Source organism: Misgurnus anguillicaudatus, chromosome 24 (genome assembly GCF_027580225.2).
Source record: "Misgurnus anguillicaudatus chromosome 24, ASM2758022v2, whole genome shotgun sequence".
NCBI classification, from domain to species: Eukaryota; Metazoa; Chordata; class Actinopteri; order Cypriniformes; family Cobitidae; genus Misgurnus; species Misgurnus anguillicaudatus.
In genome coordinates this window covers 34,996,283-35,016,304 of record NC_073360.2, presented here as the reverse complement: position 1 = coordinate 35,016,304, position 20,022 = coordinate 34,996,283, and the positions used below count along the sequence as shown (strand labels likewise).

The 20,022-nt window shown below is 38.9% G+C and overlaps 1 protein-coding gene across 4 annotated transcripts in view; it reads left to right on the top strand.

Moving 5' to 3' along the window:
- Positions 1-20,022, top strand: part of robo1 (roundabout, axon guidance receptor, homolog 1 (Drosophila)) — a 338,077-nt gene that overhangs the window by 134,691 nt on the left and 183,364 nt on the right. Inside the window, exon 3 of one of the 4 annotated variants that reach the window (XM_073862979.1) lies at positions 1,538-1,624. The exons of 2 other annotated variants lie outside the window; for them this stretch is intronic. In XM_073862979.1, the coding sequence (XP_073719080.1) occupies positions 1,538-1,624 (87 nt within the window). Of the gene's footprint in view, positions 1-1,537; positions 1,625-17,927; positions 18,746-20,022 lie in introns of those variants that run through there. One more of the 4 variants, XM_073862982.1, reaches the window with a different exon arrangement.

Here is a 20,022-nt window from a genome sequence, read left to right as displayed (position 1 = left end):
TAAGACAACTTAAAAAATCGCTGGAGACAACTTAGTAAAAAATTTGTCCGTAAAGGGCTTCAGTAGAAACATGGCGGCACAAAATGGCGACTTCCATAAGGGGTCCCTCGGTGTATGTAGATAAAAACGTCTCATTCTAAGGTAATAAAAACATAACGGTTCATTATGAAAGGTCTTTATACACACCTGATAATATAATTTTGTATATAATTTTGCATTTCTGTCAAGAGATCCTTCTAAAAATTACACACTGCACCTTTAAAAAAACTTTTTAACATTGTAAAACTAACACTATGGTGTCAATATACAAGCAGACAGTGTCTTAGATCAGGTCAATTCCATGTGTGTTTGCATGCTTGCTGTTGCATGTTTGTGACCTTTAACAAGACTGAATGTTAATGATAAATGTTGGCTAGTTTTTAACGTGAAGGTATACCCCAAGCTAAGAAATCTCCCGATACTGTGAACTTACTTGGCACAGTGTTTGCTCACAAAAGCATTTTCTCAGCACTGGCACGCCAGAAGTTTAGTCACAGCTTTGTACTAAACACAAAACAGTGTTGAGCAAACGTGGCACTACTCTTTAAATAGACATTAACCTCTCATAAAATCTGTTCAAAACTCAAAGCTTAATGTGAAACGGTAGCGTCGTTTGCATTAGCGTGCATGCTTAAAAGCATTCACAGAGCCTCCGGGTGAACGAAAGGACAGGCTGTGGTCACACTTCCCTGAGCTCTAAATGCTCTCCAGTGACTTCCTATTGTTTTGCCTGTGTGCCTTTTATCCCGGTAAACGATGCCAATCTTCATTCACCGTCGTGACGGGCCGCTTCCCAGTCATCTGGCCGATTCTGACCCTCTTTATATTAAACAGGCCCCCTCACCTCCCCTCGTCCCAAATTAGCCTCCTGTCAGTGCCCAACAATGGAAGTGGGCATGGCCCAGTCTGATTTATCCCACACTTCGCCATGATGGGGGCACCAGCCCCACCCCCTGCCCGGTCTCACCGTAGATGATGGGCTGTCAGTCCATTTTGGGAAAATGCGACAAGCGCTGATTGGGAAATTAGTTCAGTCAATGACTGTATATTGAGCTAAATAGGCGTGCGTCAGTGACTTTGTATTTGTAGTTGGGTAGCCCTAGCTGCCCATGTGCTCTTTAGGACCGTCCGTCTGTTGATAGGAGAACGTATTGTCACTTCTCAGATGAACACATAGAAAGACACAGGGCGCAGTGAGGTGACGAACGAAGGAAAACACCATTTATCGGCTTCAACAAAGATTTGGACCGTGGCTATCAATGAATTAACACCCTAGAGCTTTTATACATAGACTTTTGAGATTTGAGTAAAGTTTTTGGTGATTTTCTCAACACGATAATGCAGCCGGGAGGTCGCAGATCAGGATGCATGAAACATCACTGTCTACGGACTTTGCTACTGCTTACCTGCTGGTTTCAGGGTTATTGGGGTGTTACCATGTTAGCGGTGGCACGGCACTCTTTGCTTGAGGTCTCAGTACCTGTGTTGCTTTCAACAGACACGGAAACTCAGGAGGGAGGTAGCAATAGGGCCACAGAAGCCCCTACTGCAGAACATGGGGACGACAACTCGCTGGGCTACACAGGTACTGCTTCTTGTTTCTTAAATAATAATACTGCTGTGTGTTCACCATAGAAGACGACTTCTAAAGACCTGTCTTTCTCTTCAACTTATTTTTTTCTTCGTATTTCTCTTTTAATGACAAGCTCCTCAAATTGTGTGCTTGAATACAGAAGTGCAATAATTAAATACGATAGAAATATTTTGTTGCATCTTTCTTAGAGCCTTTGACAGCTGTGACAGATTTTTAAAAAAGCTGAATATTTTGCCTGCGGATTTCTTTGATACTTCTCATAACCCTCACCTCAGTATGTTGCTGCAAGGCTTTCTCACATATAAACAGTTTATATTCTTCACAAAGCGTTGCTTCGCTCGAATTGATTTGTGGAAGTAGGACAGCCTCTTCAGTGTTAAGAACATTCTGATGCTTGTGAAAGAGAAGAGTTGAGCCAGAACCTCAATTTCCAGATTAAATTCACTCAGATGAGATGAGCCGAGAGCCGAGAGAAGATCCCTGACCCTTTTTGCTTAAGTGAAAATAGAGTTCACCTTCCAGGGGCCCTGAGGCCGGAGCAGAGATTCTCCTGCAGCGTGTGTGGTGTTATTCTTAAAGAAAGCTTGCTAACATTCTGACCTTCATTGGGGAAACAAGCTGATAAGTGAAAAGCTAGTCTTGACGACGTGGGTGATTCGGTGGAAGGTGAGAATTTCTGGTACAGAGCGTAGAGAATGATACTACAGCCTCGAGAGAGCACTTCTTTTCACTATTTCACGAAGACAAAGATACAGTACAGATAGATACTACTGAAAGACAGACAGACAGACAGATAAATAGACATACAGATAAACAAAAGACAGACAGACAGACAGACAGGCAGATATATAGATAGATAAAGAATAGACAGACAGACAGATAGATAGAAAGACAGATAGATAGATAAAGAATAGACAGACAGACAGACAGGCAGATATATAGATAAAGAACAGACAGACACACAGATAGATAGATAGATAAAGAACAGACAGACAGACAGACAGATAGATAGATATAGATAGACAGAGAAAAAATAGACAGACAGACGGACAGGCAGATATATACAGTAGATAGATAAAGAATAGACAGACAGACAGACAGACAGACAGACAGACAGACATATAGATAGATAAAAATAGACAGACAGACAGGCAAATATATAGATAGATAAAGAACAGACAGACAGACAGACAGACAGACAGACAGATAGATAGATAGATAGATAGATATAGATAGACAGACAGATAAAGAATAAACAGACAGATAGATAGATAGATAGATAGATAGATATAGATAGACAGACAGATAAAGAACAGACAGACAGACAGACAGACATATAGATAGATAAAGAAAAGACAGAAAGACAGACAGACAGATAGATACACAGAGATAGATAGATAGATAGATAGATAGATAGATAGATAGATAGATAGATAGACAGACAGACAGACAGACAGACAGATAGACAGATAGATACACAGATACACGGATAGATAGACAGACAGTCAGACAGACAGACAGATAGATAGATAAATAAATATAGAATAGACAGAGACATATAGACAGACAGACAGACAGACAGACGGATAGATAGATAGATAGACAAATGATAGACAGATAGATAGATAGATAGATAGATAGATAGATAGATAGATAGATAGATAGACAGACAGACAGACAGACAGACAGGCAGGCAGGCAGGCAGGCAGGCAGAAAGACAGACAGACAGACAGACAGACAGACAGACAGACAAAGGATAGATAGATAGATAGATAGATAGATAGATAGATAGATAGATAGATAGATAGATAGATAGATAGATAGATAGATAGATAGATAGATAGATAGATAGATAGAAAGAATAGACAGAGACAGGCAGACAGACAGGCAGACAGACAGACAGACAGACAGACAAAGAATAGACAGACAGACAGACAGATAGATGATAAATAAATAAATAAGATAGATAGATAGATAGATAGATAGATAGATAGATAGATAGATAGATAGATAGATAGATAGATAGATAGATAGATAGATAGATAGATAGATAGAAAGAATAGACAGAGACAGGCAGACAGACAGGCAGACAGACAGACAGACAGACAGACAGACAGACAGACAGACAGACAAAGAATAGACAGACAGACAGACAGATAGATGAGAAATAAATAAATAAAGAATAGACAGAGACATATAGACAGACAGACAGACAGACAGACAGACAGACCGACAGATACATAAATAAAGAATAGTCAGAGACATATATACAGACAGGCAGACAGACAGACAGACAGACAGACAGACAGACAGACAGACAGACAGACAGATAGATAGATAGATAGATGGATAGATAGATAGATAGATAGACAAATGATAGACAAATAGATAGATAGATAGACAGACAGACAGACAGACAGACAGACAGACAGACAGGCAGGCAGGCAGGCAGGCAGGCAGGCAGGCGGACAGACAGACAGACAGATAGACAAAGAATAGATAGATATATAGATAGATAGATAGATAGATAGATAGATAGATAGATAGATAGATAGACAGACAGACAGACAGACAGACAGACAGACAGACAGACAGACAGACAGACAGACAGATAAATAAAGAATAGACAGAGACAGACAGACAGACAGACAAAGAATAGACAGATAGATGATAAATAAATAAATAAAGAGTAGACAGAGACAGACAGACAGGCAGGCAGGCGGACAGACAGACAGATAGACAAAGAATAGATAGATAGATAGACAGACAGACAGACAGACAGACAGACAGACAGACAGACAGACAGATGGAGAAGAAACAGACAGACAGACAAAGGATAGATAGATAGACAGACAGGTAGATAAATAAATAAAGAATAGACAGAGACAGGCAGACAGACAGACAAAGAATAGACAGACAGACAGGTAGATGATAAATAAATAAATAAATAAAGAATAGACAAAGACATATAGACATATAGACAGACAGACAGACAGACAGACAGACAGACAGACAGATAGATAGACAAATGATAGACAGATAGATAGATAGACAAACAGACAGGCAGGCAGGCAGGCAGATAGACAAAGAATAGATAGATAGATAGACAGACAGACAGACAGATGGAGAAGGAACAGACAGACAGACAGACAGACAAAGAATAGATAGATAGACAGGCAGGCAGACAGACAGACAGACTGGATTGTTTCAACCCAACTGCTGGGTTATTATAATGCATGGCTGGGTAAAACAACCTAGCATTGGGTAACTTTAAACCCATCAGTGTGTTCTGTTCTGTCCAAGATAGATGGATGGGTAGATAGATAGATGGATAGATAAACATGGTTTGATTAAAGGTAAACATGGTATTCCAGTAAACGTTTGTCTGGACAACGATGGCATTTCCCTGACATAATTCTGTCCCCCTTGCCTTTACTGATAATTGCATTTTTAACAAAAACTTTTTATTGAGTTGTCTGATAAGACATTTTATATTCCTTTTTTATTTACAATATAGTTTTTACCCAGCTAGTTAAATTGCCACAGCATATGCAACAGACACTGAGGCATGCGACATGCTGCATTAACCATGGTGTCTGCTGTATCCAAATGCACCTGGTTGTTTGGGTGTGACAGTCTGAGACGCCCTCATTACAGAGTCCTACACAGGCCGAGATCCTGACCTTGAAGGCACCGCCATGATTACTGTGACTGCCTCCTTAATTCCTCATATTATTAGAGGACGAGGTTTTAGCCTCTGGGACGTGCGGATGCAAATCGTCCACGCGTTCGGGGTTAAATTTTTCCACCCCTCGTGGAACACAAGCACTCTTACAATCGAGCTTATCCACAAAGCATATTCCCCACAAAGCACTCGTTCTCCCCAGGGCGGAAAGCATGGTAAATATGGGCCCTGCCTTTAAGTCCGATCCCACTTGAGATGTAATTACCTCCACCGCAGTCGTCCAGAGGGGTTTCTCCTTCGAGAGGATGTGGGCGCTCCTTATATTCGTTTTTCCCTCCCAATCTTTTTTCATCACAAATCCTGGAGCTTAACTCGCCCCGTGTACCAGGAAATAGGCCCATCAGGCCAAACTCTCAATGCTGAACCAGGCTAATTCTGTCAAGGGCCACTGGAGTGCAGAGCTGAATGAATAGTAAGGGGTATTTGGTGCAAAAACTGAGATAAGAAGCGGTGATGGCAGCGTTCTCATTATTCTGCGACACGTCTGTTTGGCACAGGATAGGGAATTGGAATTTGTTTATTCCTGCTGAGATTAGTACAGGTGTTAAAATACAAAAGACCCGTTGCTGCCAAGTGCTAAGTAAGCATCATTTGATGGGTAAAGTCAAATAGAAAAAGGAGACTTTGAGGTAGTCCTTTTTTAAAGTTTGAGTCATAAGCGCTGCTCTTTCCTGAGGGTTGGCTGCTCAGGGGAAAGACAGGATGAAAGAGAGAGGCGGACGCCCCCCTTTTTGTGTTGAGTCAGGGGGTCCATATGGTCCCCTCATGACTGTCAAATGAGTTTTTGTCTGATTGACAGATTTGAAAAAAAACATGTTTGAAATTCTAACCAGCATATGCACAAACGCTGACATGCAGCTTAGAAAAACTTTGATGCACATCCAGCTGATGCCATATTTATAATGTAGTTTCTACATAAACGACAAGCTCCATCACTTTTTTTAAGGGTAGTTGACATTAAATACTTATATTTGGCCTTTTTTATCTGTGACACCACAGAATCAATTCAATAATTTATTAATAAGGGTAAAAAGATGTTTCAAAACAGTAGGAAATTTAAAGGGACACTCCACTTTTTTTAAAAATATGCTCATTTTCCAGCTCCCCTAGAGTTAAACATTTGATTTTTACAGTTTTGAAATCCATTCAGCTGATCTTTGGGTCTGGCGGTACCACTTTTAGCATAGCTTAGCATAATCCATTGAATCTGATTGGACCATTAGCATCGCGGCTAAAATAACTAAAGAGTTTCGATATTTTTCCTATTTAAAACTTGACTCTTCCGAAGTTACATCGTGTACTACGACTGACATAAAATTAAAAGTTGGGATTTTCTAGGCCGATATAGCTAGGAACTATACTCTCATTCTGGCGTAATAATCAAGGACTTTGCTGCCGTAACATGATTGCCGCAGGTGCAATGATATTATGCAGTGCCCGAAAATAGTCCTCTGCTATTGAAAGTTACCAAGGGGACTTTTTCAGGCGCTATCGAAAAATAATAATGAAATTTCGAAACTCTTTGGTTATTTTTAAGCGATGCTAAATGGTCTAATCAGATTCAATGGATTATGCTAAGCTATGCTAAAAGTGGTACCGCCAGACCCAGGGATCAGCTGAATGGATTCCAAAACGGTAAGAATCAAATGTTTAACTCTAGGACAGCTGAAAAATTGGCATATTTTCAAAAAAAGTGGAGTGTCCATTTAAAGTATTGCCTACCTTTCCTTTAAAAAAATTAAAGCCAAAAATTTTGATGTTGATGAAGAAGCTAAGCATTACGCAACAGCAACACTTTTAAACTTCTCAAAACGGTTCCCAAACATAGGGGGTGGTTGAAAATTTTCAGCAGTACCAGCTGCCAAGTAAAGTTATTAAAGCACATCCAAACAGTCGCACCATTTTAGATTCATGCGCATTTCTCCCACATGCTATTTTGTCACGGAGGAGTGAATTTGTTCAGCCCTCGCTGCCTGGACTCTTTGCTTGCTGGAGCAAAAGAGTACATACAGGGTGAAAGTTCTCGCAGAATGTCATAAATCTGCATGGCACCTGCTCCCCCGCACTGCTGCGACGCGTGTTGTGAGGTCAAAGGCACCGCATACGCTGTACATCATATTTATAGAGCTCATCGCAGTGACCTGCATGTTTTGGCAGCTGATGGCAGCAGGGAGATAGAAGGAAACCTTGAGAGAGAGAGAGAGAGAGAGAGAGAGAGAGAGAGAGAGAGAGAGAGAGAGAGAGAGAGAGAGAGAGATTGAACACTGGAGCATGTGGGAGGGAGAGGGAGGAAGAAAGCAGGGTAAGAATAAGCGTTACTTTTATCATTACTGTAGATATATGTTCACATGTGGCAGGTCGTAGAGCATGTCAAACATGCTTTAAATCCAACTATAGGGACATATCTATTCGAGAGAAATCCATGAATTTACACACACACAAACACACACACACACACACACACACACACACAGTAGCCAATGATTTGTATGCCAGTTGTTTTTGAAAAGTAAACCTTTACCAACATGTCTGTTTCTCTCTAAATCAGAAAGCAGCGGTGGTCCTTACACATTGACTTGATAAATCAAATCAAATGAAGTGCAGGGGAGCGGGCTTTCCGATTTGCTTTCAATAAATCTGTTTTTCCCGTTGACTCTTTCGACCCAGCCAAAAGCCAAACTAACTAAGTCTGTCAGTCTGAATATTATTAGATTCTATTTGAAAATCCATTTTCTGGTGCTGTGTACATTTCATGTATCTGCCCTACAGCAATCTTGGTCTCTGTGATTCGCAATAGCATTTGCATTTTTAAATTGAAACTGGATGGATTAAGTGGCTGGACATCACGCATTTACGAGGGCCAGACTTTAGTAATAGTTTTAGATTGTTTAGTTCTAGATGTATGATGCTTAACCTTAGCATAAAAATAAATTGTCACGTTTTCCTTTTTTTCAAGAATCTGTGTTTTTGTATTTACTGTATGTTTCCGAATATAAGATTTTAACTCTTTCCCCGCCATTGACGAGTTATCTCGTCAATTAAAAGAAAACATTTGCATGAAAAAAATGTTTTGTTGATGAGTTTTTATGTTAATCTGTAATACCGCGATTATCCACAAGATTACTCAATTTATTAAAGAACTGAAGCAAAAATGTTATTTACTAATTTTAAACTCTGTGTATGTTTTGATAATCATTCTGAATCTGATCTCTAACAAAATTCCTTCACAAAAATGAATTTCTTCAACTTTTGGCTAAAAAATTTTTTTTAAGATAACCATAATTAAAAGTTTATAAGCAGAGAAAAAAAATAGATAGGAAAAACTTTTCCCCATTTTGTTTGTTTGTTTGAAAGCAGAGGGTCTGTTCTTTCATTTGATATATTTGTATGTTTATATATTCTTAAAAGAAAATTTTCCTTAAAGGCATTTTGTGAAACTTTTTGTGAAAATCACAAAAATGCTGGCGGGCAACTTTTCAAAAAAAAAAGGCTGGCTGGGAAAGAGTTAATTTTTTTATTGAAATGCCTCTCAATAAACAATGTCATCTGATATTTGAGCTCTAGGCAATTAGACGTCAATCATACGGTACATGTACACCCGCAAAAATGCAGTAGGTGGTGCCAAATACACACAAACAAGTTCACCTGAAGCAACCCGATAAACCACAGTCGCTACGTGTTTTTACACAATGAGATGGACAGCCTAGACTAATTGTTATTAAAGCAACACCAAAGAGTTTTTTTACCTTAAAATAACATTTCCAAAAAAGTTTCAGTCGTTCATCCACTCGAAACAGGGTGAACGGCACTTTCACATTCGCTTTGCAGCCCTCTACTGGCCAAAACTGTACTAAAGAAGTTTTCAACCGTCGGGTCGCGGTCTTGTAGTTCAAGTGAAAACTACAAAAACTTGCTTTACGGCAGACCTACAATCCAATCAGAACCAGCTTTGCTGCAGTAGGCTAAATTATTTACAAAAGTTGTAATGGACAATTCCGCTTCAAACCTGTAGGGGGAGCAAAGAGCAAAAACTCTTTAGTGTTGCTTTAAATTCAGATGGACTACAAGTTATATTTATTTTCAAATGGAATAATTTTAAAGACAAGAGTTGGTCTTCAAAAAAACATTTTTTTCAAAAGGTACACTACACTTGGAAAGGGGGGAATCATCTAATATTCGGGACAATACTTTATAAAAGCTTTTATTCGGTTTATTCTCGCTTCTGCTCTGTAGGGTTGCGTTAATAATTCAGCAGGCCTGCTGGTGAGGGTCTTGTCCAACAGCTTGCGAAGCACTGATTGGTCGAATCCCCCATTGTGAAGGCGGGGAGGGCACATGGAGGCCAAAGACAAAGGCACTACTTGGCTCGGTTTCTCTGACAGCTTCCCTTTTCATTTAAGCCTCCCCGACCAGTAAACCTATTAGGCCAATTAAGCATGAAAACACAATGCTTCTTGTTCTTGCCAGTCTGCATAACAGATAGTAAGAAACATGTCACAATGCTCTCTGACAAGGGTAGTTAAAGATTAGGAGTACTGGGAATAGTCCAGTGCTTAAGTGAAACTATTGTTTGTTTGTTTTTTATGTATCCTCTGTCTGTGTGCTATTCCTGGTGCATTGCATTGTGCAAATTAAATGCTTAAAGGGATACTTCACCGATTTAGCATTCAGCTTTGTATCTGTAGAAACCCGGCAGTATTACTGAATGACCATGTTTCCCTCCCTCATTTCCCCCTGAGAGGAGAGATATCTGCATTTTGGTTCTGCAAAAAAGTCCTCCGATGATGTAATATGACGATTTTTGCATCATCGGAGGACTTTTTTGCAGAACCAAAATGCAGATATCTCTCCTCTCAGGGAGAAATGATGGAGGGAAACATGGTCATTCAGTAATACTGCCGGGTTTCTACAGATACAAAGCTGAATGCTAAATCGGTGAAGTATCCCTTTAAACTGCAGTCAAAGTAGACAGGTATGTTAAATATTGGTTTTAAAGGAAACATAATATGTGACCCTGGATAAGTCATACATAGCATGGGTATATTTGTAGCAAAAGCCTAAAATGCATGGCATGGGTCACAATTATTGATTTGTCTTTAATGCCAAAATAAAAAAAAATGACCCCCATGACTGGTTTTGTGGTCCAGGGTCACATATGTGCTTGAATGGTAGAAGTTTTAGCAATGTGTATGGATTGGATAGGCCTACATACACAGCCTTACAATTATCTAGGGAGTAGATTAGTTGAATTGTTTATACAGATTTTTATTTCTTATATTTTTAGTGGCTGTTCTTTAAAGGGGATACATTTAGAGAACTTCTAAGAAAGGGTATTAGCGTGCTGACAGCGTGCTGTGCTGAAACTGTCAACATGCTAAAGTTGTTGAAAATTTGTGCATGCAATTTCAACCTCTTTAAAGCATTGCTGCTAAATCCATCAAAACGCTGCTTTTATAACTAATTCACTGTTTTTGAACAATAAATCCAAGACAATTTCTGTCACTCTATAAATCTCCTGCGGTGAGGATTATTCCTGGGCTTATGCACAATTTGTAGATATTTTAACTGGTGTACTGTATGTTGACGTGGAGACAGACTTCTCTGGACGTTGTCTTTTGCTGTTTTTTTAGTCTCTTGAATAAGCAATGCTTTTTAAGATGTCAATTTTGACAAACACTTGAAAACATGTCTGAAGATTCACTTGGGTGCGCTGGAAAAAATTATTTGCTGCCCTAAAATTTTTAGTTAAATCAACTCAGATTTACAAGTCATTTTAAAGCTCACATTCTTTCTGATCGTATTTTTAAAACCCTAATTAGTGTGTATTGTTGCTATAGTAGCATAAATAATACCTGCAAAATGATTAAGCTCAAAGTTTACTGCCAGACCATATATTTTCTTTAACAGAGTTCGCCTTTCAAAGCCTACAGTGAACGGCCGGTTTGGACTACAGCCCTCTACTTCCTGCTTTAATGATGTCAGTTAAACTGTTTTTTGACTAAACTCCGCCCACAGGAATACGTCAGTCGCCAGCTAAGCTAACGGCAAGCTAAGCTGCTATCGAACCACAACACACTAAACGTACTACACAATCAGAACTCGATACGTATTTCTGAATTAGGGACTTCATAGAACAAAGAAGACAGTGAAAACAGTCTTATAGAGTTAAGTCAATTGTGTGAAAAATACAGCGTTTTTTTTTACACGTGAAACATGAACACGTGTTATATTGTGCACTGTAAACACAATCAAAGCTTCAAAAACACAGAAAGAACGAGACCTTTAACTTACAATCATTTATCTTGACTAGAGATGAGAAAGTTCATTTTATAAGTTGTAACAACTCATCTCTTGTCAACACTGTAAATATTTGCATCATTTTATCAAATTAACACATATTTTTATGTTACTTCAACTTTATGTTACTACAAGTTCAACTTGATTTTTTTTAAGTTATGTCAACTTTAAGTAGTCAGTTGAATTGACTTGCAAAACAAAGTTGTTTTAACTTCGTGCTGCATTTTTTTTACAGTGAAGATAAATAATAATAAGTTTACATGACTTGTAAATCTAAGTTGATAAAAAAAATTAAGGCAGCAAAGTGTGTTTTAAACATTAGAATGTATCTTATGTTAACACCAATAAATAGATGTAGTAGATACTACCAAATTTTGTGCATTTAACTTTTTTTTTGACAATTTTGCTTTTTAAAGTCTGACTGTGGGGAAAATCAGGTTTTTATTGTTGGTTTACAGTATTTCTATGTGGTGTTTTTAATATGTTTTAAGACAAGCCATTGGCAAATTCATCATTCAACACCATTGCTCAGTATTTCCTCTATAAAATTGGAGAACCATGTAATCATATCAACCCAGTTGAACGTGTGGATCAGTAGTTAGAGTTATAAATATTATTTTTGGATGCCTCGTAGACCCATCGCTGAAATGATCACAGCACCGTTGCTTTCGCTCGGCTTCTGTGCTGGTGTTAACATCAGCGCTTAAAGATTAGTGCTGCAAACACGCAGTTCACGTATTCGTTGTGTGAAACCAAACTTATCAGTTAAGTGTTGGAAACTGGCGAATGTGGCATCTATTTACATATATATCTATGGTCCGAGGTGGTGCGAAAGAGTGGAAATGGGACTAATATGCATATTCATATCTATGGTCCAAGATGTGCAATTGAGTAGAGGAGCGGATCATATTTATAGATCTGTGTATACTAAATGAGGCAAGTGTGTAGAGTTACATTCAAGCAGTTTTAAAGCATGAAGAAATGACTGTGACAGGTAAAGCTTTTATGATATTATGATGCTCAAAGATGCGTTTTAACTGATAAAAGTCTTGACTACAGGGATACTTTAAGTGCTGTTTTTGTTAAATGTAAATGATCAGGATTTCTGCTGCATTCCTCCCAATCCGACACTAAAGTCAAACTCCAGGCAAAGTTTTGGTGCCAAGACGATTCATGTGGACGGCCACGCAATAGCCTGTTTATCCTGTTTGCCAAGTTTTTGTGTCATCCAGTTGCAGCTTAATGTGAAGCCCCTGCGTTCCTTTGCCTTTACCTCACTTTGCCTTTTTTGTAGCATCAGCTGTGGCAGGGTTTTGCATCCAGGGTCTCTCTGAATGGCAAAACAGAAACAGATTTGTTCAGCCCACCCCCACCAACCACCTCCATGTCTGAAAGCACAACACAGGATTTGTAATGAATGAGCAGAATGTCCTCTTTATGCTGTTTTCATCCACAATTCGATGTGAGCATTCCTGTCAGACATATTTTTGTTTTGTTTGTCAAAGCTCTGGTTAACAATATTCAGGAAATGCTCCGCTGTGTCTCAAGAATTGACAGGATACATTTTCCCCTTTTCGTTCTTTACGTTTTTTGAACATTGGTTAACAGCATTTTCTTTGTTGATTCGTGTATGGTGCTTTAACTTGAACACCAACCTAGTCGGAGCCCAGATGGTCCTCCGTGAGACATTCTTTCCCAGTGACAACACTTGTGCCGAAGATGTCCTGGGAAATCAGTCGAACTTAGCTTGCTTGTTTCTTAGGCTGGCAAGTCATACTGTAGAAGTTTACTGCATGAAAGAATCTCGAAAAATGACAGGGTAGCACTTAGCAACTCGTAGCGTATCCCAGTCGATATGGTTCTCTGTCAGTGAGGCTCAGTGATTCATACACATGCAGGGTCCTCATCTGAGATCCTGGTAGATATGAAATCATTAGGGATCAGAAGGGGTTGCAATAGAAGTAGATAAATGGGGATCAGGTGTAAACAAGGTGTATAGTTATGTGCATAGACATTGGTTTGAAGGTGCATTTATGGGGTTTTTCCATTGCAGAGTACCCCACGGTTTGGTTTGAGTAAGGTTGGGTCAGCTCACCTCACTTTGGCTTGGTTAGCTTTTCCATCGAGTTTAGTATCACTTCGGAGTGGGAGGGATTATAGGTGTGTCGTTATATTTGTGCTGCCTACTGCTGTGACATCATACAAGTGAGAGCGTCGTTGTACATTCCCATACATTCACTTATTTCTCAGTCCGCCACAAAATTAATATTGACCACCACAAATAGACTTTGCACATCGCATTTATCACTACCTCTGTCTTACATGACAGTTTCTGTACAAATACCCGTGGTGTCAGTCGACCCACTCCACTGAGCCTCATTTAAGTTGAATTTAAGCATATATGCAGACGTGCGTGTCGCGAATGTGCCGCCACAAATTCCAAGTCTGGAAAAAAACTTTTATGGTGTTGCTGATTCTCAACATGTGGATGTTTTTCATTGCTAAAAGGGAGTTTGGGGACTTACAGCAAAGCACAGATGATAACATGTTTGCTCGAGACAGCGCAAGCTAGCATGAAGGTAAAGCTAATTTTTTTACATTATAGCGATGACGCTGGTAGTGACGATTCTCTCAGACCAATCAGTGAGCTACAGTGTTTTCGCATTCACGTTTTGGTATCAGCTCGGCTCGCTTGGAACCCCAACCGAGGTGGTACTAAAAAAAGTATCTGGTATTACGTACTGCACCCAGTGGAAAAGCCCCCAAAAGTAAGCTGACCCGACCCAAACCTTGGGGTACTATGCAATTGGAAAGTGGCATCAGCGAGTAGATGCATTTAAGATGCATGTTTCTGTCAGATGTAAATGGTACTGTAGATCATCCTAGATGGGTCTTGTTTAAGTCTTGTCCAGTACAAGTAAATGTTTTGGATGGGCAAGTGAGAGAGAATTTTACTTGGCCGACCGGACAAGTATTTGAATATAACCAATTTGTGTATAACCATTTGAATGACAAATTTACTTACAATGTTTAATGTGAAGCCCTGATAAATATCCTGCCTAATCCATTTTTGTTAGTCCGAACCTTCTTTTATGTGAAATTTAATGTTCATGCATTAACATAAATTATCTCACGATCAAAACTGGTACCATAAATGTACAAATCTGTCCAAAAACAGCATAATGTCTTTAAAAATGCCACTCATAACACTTGTAAATGAAATCCCACAATGCACTGCCCCCCTTGAGATAAAATTGTGACATTTTCCTCTTTCATGTTTGGGAAGAGAGCTTTTCTTCTCTATAGGAAGTATTGTTCTTGGAGAATGTTTTGTTTTATTCTGTGCTGTTTTGTTAGGTGATGCTGACTAAAAGGGAGCGTAAAACAGTCTTAGTCAGGAGGAAAGAGAATGTGTTTCTCTCTCACTCATTGCGTGTGTCAAACCCTCGCCCCCATACCGATACGGTCCAGGGTTGATGAGGGGGGTCCGTCCACGCTGAAAGAGATGTCACAGCATGGAGCCCGAAGGGTCCCCCATTTTCTCTTACCCACACAGAGACATCACAAAAAAGAGAGAATGTCCGCAAAACATGCTTTGAATATCAAACAGAGTATATTATGTGTAAGATATTGAAATTTTAAAAAAGAGGTGTGGTCTCACTGCCCTATTGTCCATGATGTCTCTGCTTGTGGTTGGATATTAAAAAAGTTCCATCATGTGGCGAGATAAGGAGTAAATGTTCATAAAAGTTTTTGTCGTGGTGTATGAAGAGGATTGGTTTGTTAAAGTGAAGTGTTATTTTTAGTCACTCAAAATTTAAATGTAATTATTCGTAATGGATTGTTTTTGTGGATTTAACTATCCGGTGTTGGATCACATTGCAGATCTGATGAACATTTTGTGCATTTCATCCTAATTTTGGTTGATCTTTGCTAACATGGTGGTACAGACTCAACTTTTAATGGTTTATTTGTAAAACACTCACCATGCAGCCCACCCCTCTGGTCATTTCTTTTTTGGGTATGTTTGTCATGATGGGTGTCCAACATGGAAGTCATCCAGGTGTTCCTCACCATCCAAGCCTTAAGACACCACCAAATCAGTGGCGTAGGCGCATAAGATGGGACTCGCTAGATCTCCACCACAACGGCATGCCACCGCATCATTCCAACAGCAAACAGCGTAAATGCTACCAGGTCTTCCAGAGTAAGTTCAAACTCTCTGAACCGTGAATGCCTGCGTTTTACAGGAGGAATAGATTAGCACCGAATTATGCCTGGGGTTTTATATGTTTCTACAGTGATTCAAATGTGCTGTGTATCACAGTGTCAGGGTTGTTCCATGCTGCTAAAAAATGTCGAGCCCTTTCATATTCGTTTAGCACCCGAATGGAAAATGAACATTATGGTGAATGGCAGTAAGAAACGAGGGCTCGAGTTTTTCCAGTTTCGGAGGGTTTTGGAAACATTACACAGAAGGTATGATGTAAAGTGCATATGTAAGGAGGAATATGAGATGAAGACTGTGGTGTTTATAGAGCCGTGTCTTTATGTATTAGAGTGTTCCTATGTTCTTGGAGGACAGGTAAAGGATGGATATTTTGCTCAGATGTTTGAAGTACTTTTCACCATAAAACCGCCACAGACAAGACTAATATATTAGCTTCTTGTCACAGGTCTGGGGTTTCATTTATAAAACTGTGCGTAGGATCCTTACTTAAAGTCTATGTAAGCACAAAAGCCAAAAATGTTTGCGTGAAAACTGGCGTATGCACGTTTCCAGACCTGTTTTGTGCGTACCCAAGCTTTATAAATGAGACCCCTGAAGGTCAGGAACTTTGGTGACAAGCTATAAGAGAGAAGTCACAAATAAAAAAACAGGGGTCTCATTTATAAAACTATGCGTAGGATCCTTACTACAAGTCTATGTACACACAAAAGCCAAAAATGGCATACACCCAAAAATGTTAAGACTTATAAAACAAAGCAATGTTCCCTTTATAAATCACAGATCACCTGCAAGTGTGCGTACATGAATCATCCTCAGATCCCACCCTTCAAGCCCATTCTCCCATCAATTTTGTTTTTTTATAGATCACAACCTATGCGTGGGAACTGGCGTACGCACATTTGCAGACCCGTTTTGTGTGTACGCATGCTTTATAAATAAGGCCCCTGATGTGTGAAGTTTGTTTTATATTTAGGCCACGCCCAAAGAGTTTATGATAGCCTATATATTAGAATTGACATTTGGCAGACACTTTTATCCAAAGCCACTGAAAGTGCATTTAATCCAAGCATTTATTTTATCAGTATGTGTTCCTTGGGATTTAACCTGTGACCTTTGCATACCTGAGAATTAGTCTTAGCTGGAGTCAGGATCCAAAATGTACATTTCACCTACCATTTGCAGATAAACTGGGGCATATTTATTATTTATGGACAATGGGACTGTATTTTGCAATATTTTGTTAAAATATTATATTTTGTGTTCTATAGCATAAATAATTTACTTTTTTTGTCATGTTAGTAGAACACAAATGAATATACATTTACAGACAAATAGCTAACTGTTACAGATGCTTAACTTACCTAGAATTGATGTGTTAATGTTGGACTCTGGTTGGTGATTATAATTGAATTTAATCTATTAGATTTACCTTCTTGTGAGGTGTTAAACGTATTAATCATATGAAAATATAGATATTTCTTCTCTAAACCCTGCTAGAAATCTGATGCCTGTAGTGTAGTGGTGACCAGCAGAGGGCGATGTTGGGTTACGTATGAAGCGCCTTTGATCATTGTGGCACTTGCTTGTCTGAATAATACATTTATGTACAGGCATTGCTTTATAACAAACCCGTGTTTCAAATATAATAAAAAATATATTACAGCTCAAATAGAGGCATACGAGTTCAACGAATGCCTTTTTGCAGACAGGGCGACACGCGCACAGCCAACCAATTTGAATCAAGGAAACCTCTTCAGTAAATAACTTGTGCAAATAAATTACTTGGTAAATCCACATAAACGCGTTGTTTTTTTTTTTAATAATTTAAGAGCAAATTATTCAGTTTTATCGACGCGGGATGTCTTTATGAATGTAAATTCATTCAAGTTTGATCAAACAGACACTTGCCTTGAGGGAATCATTTCTGTCACAGACGAACCCCGCGCTTCCCGCGCCGAAGAGGTTAACTCTGGAACAGTCCATTGTTGAGGCTCTATGAGGGGGAGTGTGGAACATACCATTCCATTTACTATTCATGCTGTTTGAATGAAGTACCGTTGTTTCAAATCCCCTCTGCTCGAAGTGACGGGGGAGCACGGCACATCTAATTATTTATAAACTCCCGTAAAGGAAGAAAGATAAACAAAACAATAGAGGGGGATATTGGAACTACATTTCATTTTGGCTTTGCAAAACAACAAAAAAGTGGATATGATCCTAATCGAATGGACTTAAAGCAAATTCTTCAGCATCAGCTTCTGCTCTTCCCATGGACACTAAAGTTTGTCAGTTCAGAATGACTTCTTCGCGTTGTTTTTGAACGATGTGACACTGGACATATTTTTACATTTTGAGTTCTCGGACAACCTTATTACAGGAAAAACTTTTTCGGGAAGACTTTCTTACTGCTGGCTTTCTATGGTATTTTTTGGGATGCAACCAGCGTAGACGAACTGACCAACTCTGCGCTCGCGGAATTATTTAAAGGGGCAAATCATTTGATTTATTTTAACATTTCATCGGTGTTTTTCTGTTCGATTTTATGCTTCCCCGAGCTTTTCATTCATTTGGACACATGGAGTGTATGTTTTAAAACAAATCACCTGGATTACTGTGAAATCAGGAACTTCGGACCAAATCTGAACACTCGACTGTTCTGGGAAACCGAGGTGTATGTATTAAATTGGGAGATTATGACGGATCAAAAACGCACAGATATCTGATTCACTTTTTATTTTGCGGATTACACAAACAGCCAAGGAAAACGCGACTTTTTGAACGATGACGGGGAGAGCTGTGGGATTTGCGCTGTTTATCACTGTTATACACATTTGCACAGGTATGTATGACTGTAGTTTAATGTAAATAAATAGTCTGGACAATTTTATCGTTGTTTATTAAAAATGTGCCTTACGGCTACCTTGAACGCTTGACATTTGCGAAACTAGGCGTCTTGTAATACCGCGTGTATCGATGACAATAATGATTAAAGTTTCCTACCTATTTTTGTACTGTTTGCGAGATTTTGTGGCATAACGTGGTGGTTCTTCTGTAAATGTTTTTTCTAACATGACGAAGTTATTAATCACTTATTTTTATACTGTACTTTTTTGCATATTTTTCTAATGTACAATATTAGGGATAAACATTACATTTCAAGCCCAGACGGTTTCCACGTAACTTTACTGTATAGTCTCTTTACTGTATACAGTATGCATGTTAATTAATACTTTGTCATCTTTGGGATACAGTGCAAGAAAATGCTTGCATGTACTACTCAGTAGTGCATTAGTTGCTTATATCCTATACAGATTTTGTTCTAGTATACAAGAAGTTAAAAACTTTATTTATTTATTCTCTGTCTATGTAGTTTTCCCTGAAGTCAGAATATAGACGTCATATTTTTAATGTGTTTGTGCTAAACCTGATTGTCTTGTTCTTGTGAATCAGAAAGTGCACTTTGTGCTTGAAACTCGTATAATTTACAGTAAATATTTTATCATTGCATTGATGATTCATAGTCATTGTTTGACTTACTAATAGACTAAAGCCACTTTTGTTCCTTATTTGTATGGGTCAAGCCTTATTTCCTGTAGCTGTGATAAAACTCTCCCATATCTATGATTAGATCCCATTTGGAGATTGCTGTCCCTCCTTTAGTTTCCAGCCTCTGGCAGGCCAGGGTGGAACGGCTCTGAGAAAAGATTTTGACAGAAACCTTAAGCCAAGTGTAATAGACCTGCATAATCCCGGCTGACGTTGCCCCTGATCCGCTTTCTTCACAAAAATCTGACTAAAGCTTAGCTAAAACAAACTATCACCTTTTTTGGGTTCACTTAGAGACATTATCAGAGATTTAATGCATTCTTTACTCTCTGGGTTTTCAAACATGTCACCGTGGACAACATATGGTCCCCGCTGCAAGTTTGCTACTTAAAGGAAACTACTTTGTTGTGTGTGGGTCCCATTAAAAGTGCTGTGATCTTGACTGTGAATTAATCCATTTGTAATGCTCCTTTAACTTGGTGGTTTAAAGAGACTGTCTGGTTTCAGGAGGCTGATATGGCCTCAACTGTTCATTGCTTTATTTTATTGCCTTAGTTTGCTTTGTAATTA